This window comes from Triticum aestivum, chromosome 2A, assembly GCF_018294505.1.
Source record: "Triticum aestivum cultivar Chinese Spring chromosome 2A, IWGSC CS RefSeq v2.1, whole genome shotgun sequence".
NCBI classification, from domain to species: Eukaryota; Viridiplantae; Streptophyta; class Magnoliopsida; order Poales; family Poaceae; genus Triticum; species Triticum aestivum.
In genome coordinates, this window is record NC_057797.1 from 748,652,581 (window position 1) to 748,663,294 (window position 10,714).

General features: G+C 45.1%; 1 protein-coding gene across 3 annotated transcripts; it reads right to left on the reverse strand.

Moving 5' to 3' along the window:
* Positions 1–3,777, reverse strand: LOC123190831 (uncharacterized). Of its 3 annotated transcripts, XR_006496581.1 has the most exons (4): positions 2,568–3,777; positions 2,371–2,470; positions 1,315–1,421; positions 1–521 (listed from the first exon to the last, which is right to left on the reverse strand). XR_006496581.1 is itself a non-coding variant. In XM_044603561.1 (3 exons), the coding sequence occupies exons 1-3, from the start codon at positions 3,614–3,616 to the stop codon at positions 405–407; spliced, it is 1,266 nt and encodes a 421-aa protein (XP_044459496.1). In that variant the 5' UTR covers positions 3,617–3,776; the 3' UTR covers positions 1–404. The 3 variants fall into 3 exon arrangements, 1 of the variants encoding a protein (XP_044459496.1); XR_006496580.1 differs by having other exon boundaries at positions 2,371–3,776; XM_044603561.1 differs by lacking the exon at positions 1,315–1,421 and having other exon boundaries at positions 2,568–3,776.
* Between the last annotated feature and the right edge of the window lie 6,937 nt (positions 3,778–10,714).

Consider the following 10,714-nt stretch of genomic DNA (forward strand, 5'->3'; position numbering starts at 1 on the left):
AACACAGACAAGTGATGCACTGTCTATTCCAATGTCACACTCTCAAGAACATCCACACAATTTTACACTAGACAGAACATATCAGATCAGATAATTAAGGTCGGCTAACCAAACCAGGTGCTTCAATTCGTCACTGCAAGCACTGACACATACAAGTGCAAAAGCCTCCTGAAAGTGGCTGCTTAAACTGTAGCCATGTTACTACATCGTGCAAATGCTGATCACAACTGTTTAAATCCCAGTGCTACGTTCTAAAATAGGCGGGGACATCAACCATATGAGCAACGTCGGTTACATAACACTGACCGAATTCTAAACCTAGACACGGCTAGAGCTCATGAACAATGTCGGACACAATTCACCAGCACCATCAATCAAGTCGTCAAACCTAGATTAGTTATGAGTCACGTCTCGTAGGCAAGGCGAAGGCATCTGCGCCAAGTCCATGCTGCCGGAATCACAAAAAAAGACATGGAGCTCCGAGGATGAGAATAGTCTCTGGCTACACAGCTCCGTCGAATCTGTGCAAAAGAGACAAAAAATCAATATCCAGACAATAGAAAAGATTTAATCTCAAATCACACAGATTCAAGAGCAAGCAAAATGGACAGATTGTGGAGGCTACATATACATGGTGTTAAAATGCACAAGCATCTGTCCCACAGGTAACAGTATTGATCTGAACTGAATTCAAGATATGTATCTGCTAACATATCCTTTTATGCATTTCACAGCGTAAAGTTGGAATACGCAGCCAGGCCGAGGTATGTATATACATAAATAGATGAGTCTAACAAGTGACAGGCTTCTAACTTAGTTCAATCTAAAAAATTAACTTATAACTCACGTCACCCAAGGGAAAAAATACAGAATCATGAGTCTTGGTAGCCACAATCAACAAACTGTGTCTGTATGCCCTCTACGATACTACAGAGGCTAATGTTTATATCCGGCATGCATTGGCAGACTCACAAAGAGGCAGGTGAAATGTTCAAACTATCATGGTCCATCAAGGAACATACAACTGATCTGATGAGGCTGATTCAAATCAAACAGCTTGTGAACACAGTCTGTTCTAGCTATAAAAAGCAGTGAGTGACTCAGACTCTTATTTGTGACCGTAGCAGTTATGCAGATTTGTTTCAAAATAATATCGTAGATAAAATTATAGCTGTGAAGATGACTAAAAGTCTAAAAGAAAAGAATTAGGGCCGAGAAGGGGGGGGGGGGATATTCATATAAGAATTTGCGCTCAGATTGTACATAATCAAGAGTTTATAAGCAAAATGGAACGAATTATCAGGGGCCACATACATAGTATACAGAATTACAGGCTGAACCGCAGAAGAAAAATAGCATCTCTCCAGAATAGCACCCGTCCCAGTCATAATATTGATCTCAACTGAATATTAAACATGTTACTGCAAACATAAATAAGTTGAGTCCTGGAAAATTAGGATCATACAAAAGTGGTACCTTTGTGTTGCAGGACTTCCTATACTACCTAAGTAGTCTAACAAACTTCTAACTTATGTCGGTTTGAATAAAAAACTTAGAAGTTATATCACCAAAGGAAAACGAATCAGGGGTCTTGGCAGTCACAATCGACAAACTGGGTGTGCCCTCTACCCTCATACAGAGATTAATGCTTACGTTTGGCATGTATTGGATACTCGGAAAGAGGCAGGTGAAATGTTCAAACTATCTTAAAAAGGAAAGAAAAACTGGGTGCCCCGCCTATAACTGACCTTATGAGGCTGATTCAAATGAACCAGCTTGTGAGCACAAGCTGTTCTTGTTATACAGAGGAGTGAGTCAGGTGTCAGGCTCTTATTTGTGACCGTAGCAATTACTCAGATTTATTTCAAAACCACATTGAATATAGATGTGAAGATGACTAAAAGACTCTCTCTTCTACATCTTTATATTTATAAAAGAAAAGACAAACAAGATAAGCCGTGCTTGCATGAAACGAATATTCATGAGGTCAGCGAAGTAAACGGAAGGTAAACTGGATCAATACCAGTATTCCTTCTACACCCTGAACATAAAGCATTCATAGTCGTTATATAAAATTTCCATGATTTCATTAGGCCTAAAATGACAATGGATGCATGACCTATGTGAAAGATCTTATCTCTTATCATATTCCCTCCAAACAGCGGTTGGAACAAACAAAACAAGAAATCAGAATCGTGTTCCTGAGCTTGATTAGCTTACCACAAGCACAAGAAAAACAACCGGTGCTAAATCGTGTAAAAAAGAATGACCAATCATAATATTAAATTATTAAGCATTACTGCATTAGACAAGCTGCATGCGAACTATGAAGAAGAGAAGGACATAACTAGGATGCAATAGAAAATTTACCACATCATATTTTTGGTGAAGACAACGATGGCGGGAAGTTGGTATATATCGACGTCTTGGAAAAGGCAAACCCAGAAGATTTGGTACAAACCCTCGCAAGCTGCAATGTCTTGACATCAACCGAGATATATTCCAAATCTTGGTGTGGAGTTGAGTTTACGAACCGCATGGGTCCAAACTTTCCTAGGAGCAAGTACCTCCCGGTTGCAGCTTTGATATCAGGCCGGCAGCCCGAACATATTGGGATTGTCTTCTCCAGCTGCCACTGGCTAGAACTCTCACATTTGTTTCCCTTGATGTAATAACAGAGATCAAACTTTCCAGCTTCAAGATGGATACCGAACAAGCCAAGCCTGGCTTCCCCTGCCTCCACAATGGCCAGATCTAGCGGACACAATTCTTTTGGTGGGAGGTCACAACTAGAGAACTCCATTCTCCGGGTGTCAAACACGAGCAAATCTTTCTTCCCCATCACGGTGGACTCCCAGTAGAAGCAGCCATAGGCGTAATAGCGCCCATAAAAGTCACGGTCGATCGGTGACACCATGGTCGACTCGCCCTGTCCAAGGAGCAACTCATTCCATTCCTTGGATGCAACAGCTTGCCACTGTCCAGTGGTCGAGGAGTAGACGAACGCTGCCAGCCTAGTTGTGAAATGTACCATCCACATCACACCGAATGCCGTCTCCGCCTCCTCATCAAGGGGAACAAGGAAAGCCTCGCACCAGGGTTCGTGTGCCGTGGCCGGGTGCATCATCGAAGCGGCCAGGTCGTCAGGTACTGGGGGAAGGAGGACGTACTTCCGGTGCAAGGGGTCGCACACCGCGGCCTCCATGCAGATCTGGGGCTGCTTGCAGGCGCCAGGGCGGAGGAGGAGGACGCGTCCTTCGCGGATGTCCTGGACGGACCACCGGCCGTGGTTGGGGAAGAAGGAGAAGGAGAGGTCGGCGGCGTCGGCGAGCGCGCTGGCGGCTGGCGCGGAGGGGTGAGGCGGGAGGGGGTGGTGGAACCCGTTGCGGTCGAAAAAGGCGAGGAGGGGCGGGTCGTGGAGGCGGCGGAAGCGGCGGAGGAAGGATTTGTCGGCGACGAGACGGCGGAAGGAGACGCAGGCGGCGGAGGCACGGGCTAGGTCTTCCGCGGCGGGCAGCCGGAGGAAGATCTCCGCGATGATGTGGTCGGGGATCTCCGTCAGAGTCCTCGCCGTTTTCCTCGTACGACTGGAACGGCGCGGCTTGGAGGTCGCCATTGGCGTGGAGGAGTGCAGAAAGGTAGCTGGACGCGGGCGGCGGCGGCGGAAGAGCTGGACGCGGGCGGCGGCGGCGGAAGAGCTGGCCGTCGGCGTCGGAGGAGGCAGCCGCCGGAAACCCTAAGAGATGGGAGTGAGCTGCTGCCTACTGGAGCTGAGAGAAGAGTGTGCTCTGTGCTGCCGAGATGGACCTTTGTTTTCTGAACTGGGCCGAGATGGGCCTTGCACTGTCCGAATGTGTGTAACGGGCCATCTTCGGCCGGGCCGTCCGCCGTGCATGATTGAAAGTTCCCTTGAAAGTCCAAACTCTTCGTGGTGGAATGTTGAAAGTTCAACATGGAACCCCTTTCCTAAAATAAAAAGAAACTTGAAAGCCATCCAAATTTGCACATCATTTATATTTGAAACTATCCAAAGTTTTACCATGCAGAATAAAACCATCCGAAATTATGCGCTATATGAAAACAGATAGAATTTGGATGGGTTTTTGGGGAAACGTACCAACCTGAACATTTTATTTCAGAATTTCAGGAAATTTTGAAATGCATTTTCTGGCGATGGGAGCATATGCTCCTATGAGCCAAAATGGTTTTTTGGAGGAAGTGGATATATCCCTACGCTTGGAACTAAGAAAGTGTAATTCAGCGATTCTTCGTTCCAAATACATCAACCCAACTATCCTTTGCTTTTTATCTAGACGTGCATTCTTATCTTTTTTATTTTCTGGACTATTTTGCACAAGCCATTCCTCCCTTAAAGTAAACATTGGCATAGCAACAGCTTTTCTGATGTGTGCTTTCAGGCCCAGTCTCGTCAATTCGGGAAAATCCGTGACAGGTAGTGGAGAAACAACTTGTGAACAACCATTATGGCTCTAGGAGCATATGCTCCCTCTGCCGAAAAGTGCATTTCAAAATGTCAAAAAATTCTGGAGGAAAAAAGTGTGTACATCTCCACATTATATATGCGCTCCAAAGGTTTGAGGTCACGTAGTGGCTCCATTGATTTCAACCAGTCAATCTCATCTGACCAGTGAGGAGGTGCTACTTAATTGTATAGTTCTCGTGTAAACCCTTGCAAGTTGGAGGTCCCGGACCGATTCCATGATCAACAAACCGTACCTTGAGAGATCATCTAGTCCAGTCTAGGGCCCTGTTCGGAGTCACTCCAACTCTTAAAAATACGAGGAGCTGGAGCATCTCTTTCCCAGCTCCGTGCCTCTTGACTCCAACTCCGGGAGCGGAGTGGTGGAGTGGCGGGTCTCCGAACAGGGCCTAGTTATAAACAAACCAACTCTGTCCAGCCATCCATCAACATATACATGCATTGATCAACAAAATCCTAGCTAGGCAGAACAGAACATATATAACTCAGATAAGGTCCACTAACCAGGCCATTCAATTCTAAATCGAAGTAGAACAGGCTAGACTGTAGCCATGTCGGCACATCTCTGGCGAAGCGCAGTCTCGCGTTCTAAATCGAACATGGTCATCATTCCAAATCAGGTAGGGTGAACAGCCACATGACCGACACAAGTCCGAATCTAGACAATTAGAGCATGGAAGGAAGAACAAAGCAGGCCTCACACCGACAGTGATCAACCATAGATTCATAAGAGCATCTCCAGCAGATGCCCAAAAATTGAGCAGGTGCCCAAAACATAATTTTTAGGGCATCTGGGACAAAAAGCGTTGCTCCAACAGATGCCCCATCCCTATATGGTGTCCAGAGTTTTTTTGGGCTGCCCAAAACATTGCCCTTTTGTGATGTATATTTGGGCACGCACCGGGCCACCCCCCCCCCCCCCCCCCCCTTGCTGCGATTAAAGATGTGGCGGATCTTTTTTTTGGAAAATGAGGATAACCCCCGGCCTCTGCATCAGAGTGATCCATGAAACCATAAAGATATGGTGGATGCACCCAGAAGAAACAAAAGAGAGGTTGGCCATCTACTATTCTATCTAATAAAGTGGGATTAGCACCTCGGACGCAACTTCTGCTCACCCAAGCACCTAAGCCAGGATATGAAGTTGTCGGGGTTGTCCACGAAAAGCTAGAATCTATTGTAACCAAACAGATGTCCTAGGGAAGCTCCTCGCTGGGCACGACATGGCCAGGAAACAAACCTAACTTCGGTCGGTTCGAATGAAAAACTTAGAATTCACACCACCAAAGGAAAAACAAATCATGACATGGCTAGGACACCAAGAAAGCAGACTCTGCCTGTGTATGTGTGCCCTCTGCCATCCTACAACGATTAATGGCATGCATTGGAATCCTACAGATTCATTTCGGAACAACAACAATGATAAAAGTATGACTAATAAAATCTAAAATAAGGTAGACATAATCATATACAAAATTTCAGCTCAGATTGTACATATTCGAGAGTTTACAAGTAAAATGGAACAAATTATCGAGGGCTACATAGTATATAGTGTTGCAGGCTGAAGCAGAATAGCATCTGTCACAGTCGTAGTATTGACCTCAACTGAATTTGAAACATGTAATTGCAAATACTCCTTTTATGCGCTTAGCAGTGTAACTAGGATTGCAAGTTGGAACACAGAGTCTTGGAAAACTTGGATCATGCAAAAGTGGTACCTTTGTGTTGCAAAACTTTTTATATTACATAGTAGTTGAGCAAACTTCTAACTTGATCAGTTTGAATTAAAAACTAAGAATTTACATGACCGAAGGAAAAACTAATCAGGGGGTCCTCATAGCCACAACCGACAAACTGTGTGTGCCCTATACCATCCTACAGAGATTAATTCATATATTTGGCATGTATTGGGAAACTCAGAAAGAGGCAGGTGAAATGTTTAGACTATCTTACAGAATAAAGAAAAAGAATAACGGACCTTATGAGGCTGATTCAAATCAAACAGCTTGTGATGAAAAGATGTTCTTGCCATACAGAGCAGTGAGTCGGGCTTTTATTTGTGACCATAGCAATTATGCAGATTTATTTCAAAACCAGATGGATAATAAAATTATACTCCCTCCATTTCTAAATATTTGCCTTTTTTAGAGATTTCAAATGGACTACCGCGTATGGATGTATATAGCCATATTTTATAGTGTAGATTCACTCATTTTGCTTCGTATGTAGTCACTTATTGAAATCTGTAGAAAGACAAATATTTAGGAACGGAGGGAGTATATGATAAGGTGACTTAAAGTCTAGAATAAAACTTTCTTTTCTGAGTCAGTCTTGGACGAAACGAATTTTCATGAGATGAGCGAAGCAATCATGGAAGGTAAACATGATCTATACTAGTATTCCTGCTACATCTTGAACATAACGTATTCATTGAAAATAATTGTCCTGATATAGCCTTTTTGTGATTTCATTAAGCCTAAATAACAATGGATGCATAAGCTATGTGAAAGATCTTTTCTCACGCCAGATTCCCTCCAGACGGTGATTGAAACAAAAAAAAGCCTCAATTATGTTCCCGATCTTGATTAGCTTACCCACAAGCACAAGAAAACTACCAGTGCTAAAGCGTATAAACAAGAATGAACAATCATAATAACAAACTATTAAACATTGGACAAGCTGTGTAAGAATATGAAGAGAAGGACACAAAAAGATGCAATAGAAAAGTTTACCAGTTTATATTGTCGGCGAAGAGATGGTGGGAAGTTGGTATAAATCCATGTCTCGGGCATGACAAACCCAGAAATTTTACAAACCCTCTCAAGCTACAACGTCTTCACATCAACATAGATATATTCTGAGTATAGCGTCTGTGGAGTTGAGCCTGCAAACCACTCGGCTCCAAACTTTCCTAGGGGAAAGTACTTCTTGGTTGTAGCTTTGATAACATAGTTGTGGCACCCAAAATCTAGTGAGATTGTCTTCGCAGCTGCCACTGATTAGAACTCTCACCTTCGCTTCCCCTTATGTCATAACAAAGACCATCTTTACCAGCTAAAGTTGCATCAAGGATACAAAACAGTCCAAGCCTGCCTTCCCCTGCCTCCACAATGGCTAGACCTGCGTAGACCATCATTTTGGTGGCAGGTTAGAAATGGAGAACTCCATCGTACGGGTATCAAGCACGAGCAACCTTGTCTTCTCCATCATGGTGGACTCCCAGTAGACGCATCCATAAGCATAATAGTGCTAATAAAACATAAGGTCGATCGCTGACACGGTCATGTCCAAGATTCATGAACACCGGAGGTTGGGAATCCCCTTTGTAGATTTGGTGAGGGCCGCAAGGAGAGGTTGAGATGCCTCGTATGTCGGGCTGCCTAGATCTAGCAAGGGGCACTTTGTTTACCCAGATTCAGGACGACCGGAGGCTAACATCCCTACGTCCTACATTCACTGCATTCATGGTGTATAGGATAGTGTTATAGGGGTGTTCACGGTGAACGATCGCTCCTGACGGGGAAAGACATGAGGTTGAAGAAGAGTAGATCCAAACCGGGGCTGATCACCTATCTACTTCACCTTTCCTCTATTTTGCTAGGCTAAGCTTGTTAGAAATATGCCCTAGAGGCAATAATAAAATGGTCATTATTATATTTCTTTGTTCATGATAATTGTCTATTATTCATGCTATAATTGTGTTATCCGGAAATCGTAATACATGTGTGAATACATAGACCACAACACGTCCCTAGTGAGCCTCTAGTTGACTAGCTCGTTGATCAAAAGATAGTCATGGTTTCCTGACTATGGACATTGGATGTCATTGATAACGGGATCACATCATTAGGAGAATGATGTGATGGACAAGACCCAATCCTAAGCATAGCTCAAAGATCGTGTAGTTCGTTTGCTGTAGCTTTTCCGAATGTCAAGTATCATTTCCTTAGACCATGAGATTGTGCAACTCCCGGATACTGTAGGAGTGCCTTGGGTGTGCCAAACGTCACAACGTAACTGGGTGACTATAAAGGTACATTACAGGTATCTCCGAAAGTGTCTGTTGGGTTGACACGAATCGAGACTGGGATTTGTCACTCCGTGTGACGGAGAGGTATCTCTGGGCCCATTCGGTAATGCATCATCATAATGAGCTCAATGTGACCAAGTGGTTGATCATGGGATCATGCATTACGGCACGACTAAAGTGACTTGCCGGTAACGAGATTGAACGAGGTATTGGGATACCGACGATCGAGTCTCAGGCAAGTAATGTACCAATTGAGAAAGGGAATTGTATACGGATTGATTGAATCCTCGACATCGTGGTTCATCCGATGAGATCATCGTGGAGCATGTGGGAGCCAACATGGGTATCCAGATCCCGCTGTTGGTTATTGACCGGAGAGGCATCTCGGTCATGTCTGCATGTCTCCCGAACCCGTAGGGTCTACACACTTAAGGTTCGGTGACACTAGGGTTGTAGAGATATTAGTATGCAGTAACCCAAAAGTTTTTCGGAGTCCCGGATGAGATCCCGGACGTCACGAGGAGTTCCGGAATGGTCCGGAGGTAAAGATTTATATATAGGAAGTCCAGTTTCGGCCATCGGGAAGGTTTCGGGGGTCATCGGTATTGTACCGGGACCACCGGAAGGGTCCCGGTGGTCCACCGGGTGGGGCCACCTGTCCCGGAGGGCCCCATGGGCTGAGTTGGGAGGGGAACCAGCCCCTAGGGGTGGGGGCGCCCCCCACTTGGCTTGGGGGGGAAGCCACCCCTTGGCCGCCGCCCCCTTGGAGATCCATCTCCTAGGGCCGGCGCCCCCCAAGGCCCCTATATAAAGAGGGGGGAGGGAGGGCAGCCGCACCCCTTGCTCTTGGCGCCTCCCTCTCCCTCCGTTACACCTCTCCTCCCCGCTTGCGCTTGGCGAAGCCCTGCCGGGATCCTACTGCATCCACTACCACACCGTCGTGTTGCTGGATCTTCATCAACCTCTCCTTCCCCCTTGCTGGATCAAGAAGGAGGAGACGTCTCCCAACCGTACGTGTGTTGAACGCGGAGGTGCTGTCCGTTTGGCACTTGGTCATCGGTGATTTGGATCACGTCGAGTACGACTCCATCAACCCCGTTCTCTTGAACGCTTCCATACGCGATCTACAAGGGTATGTAGATGCACTCCTCTCTCCCTCATTGCTAGATGACTCCATAGATTTATCTTGGTGATGCATAGAAAATTTTAAAATTCGGCTACGTTCCCCAACAGTGGCATCATGAGCTAGGTCTATGCGTAGTTTCTATGCACGAGTAGAACACAAAGCAGTTGTGGGTGTCGATATTGTCAATTATCTTGCCGTTACTAGTCTTATCTTGATTCGGCGGCATTGTGGAATGAAGCGGCCCGAACTAACCATACACGTACGCTTACGTGAGACTGGTTCCACCGACTGACATGCACTAGTTGCATAAGGTGGCTGGCGGGTGTCTGTCTCTCCCACTTTAGTCGGATCGGATTCGATGAACAGGGTCCTTATGAAGGGTAAATAGAAATTGGCAATTCACGTTGTGGTTTTGGCGTAGGTAAGAAACATTCTTGCTAGAAACCTATAGCAGCCACGTAAAAACTTGCAACAACAATTAGAGGACGTCTAACTTGTTTTTGCAGCAAGTGTTTTGTGATGTGATATGGCCAAAGGATGTGATGAATGATATATGTGATGTATGAGATGATCATGTTCTTGTAATAGGAATCACGACTTGCATGTCGATGAGTATGACAACCGGCAGGAGCCATAGGAGTTGTCTTTATTTATTTATGACATGCGTGCCAACATAAACATCATGTAATTACTTTACTTTATTGCTAAAGCGTTAGCCATAGTAGTAGAAGTAATAGATGACGAGACAACTTCAAGAAGACATGATGACGGAGATCATGATGATGGAGATCATGGTGTCATGCCGGTGACAACGATGATCATGGAGCCCCGAAGATGGAGATCAAAAGGAGCAAATGATATTGGCCATATCATGTCACTATTTGATTGCATGTGATGTTTATCATGTTTTACATCTTATTTGCTTAGAATGACGGTAGCTTAAATAAGATGATCCCTCATAATAATTTCAAGAAAGTGTTCCCCCTAACTGTGCACCGTTGCGAACGTTCGTTGTTTCGAAGCACCACCTGATGATCGGGTGTGATAGATTCTAACG

Coding starts and splice junctions, on each gene's coding strand:
- LOC123190831 (XM_044603561.1), bottom strand. CDS start 3,616: ATGGCGACCTCCAAGCCGCGCCGTTCCAGTCGTACGAGGAAAACGGCG. Junction 2,471..2,567: donor ATCAAAGCTGCAACCGGGAG/GTACTTGCTCCT, acceptor AAGACATTGCAG/CTTGCGAGGGTTTGTACCAA. Junction 522..2,370: donor TTCACCAAAAATATGATGTG/GTAAATTTTCTA, acceptor TCTTTTGCACAG/ATTCGACGGAGCTGTGTAGC.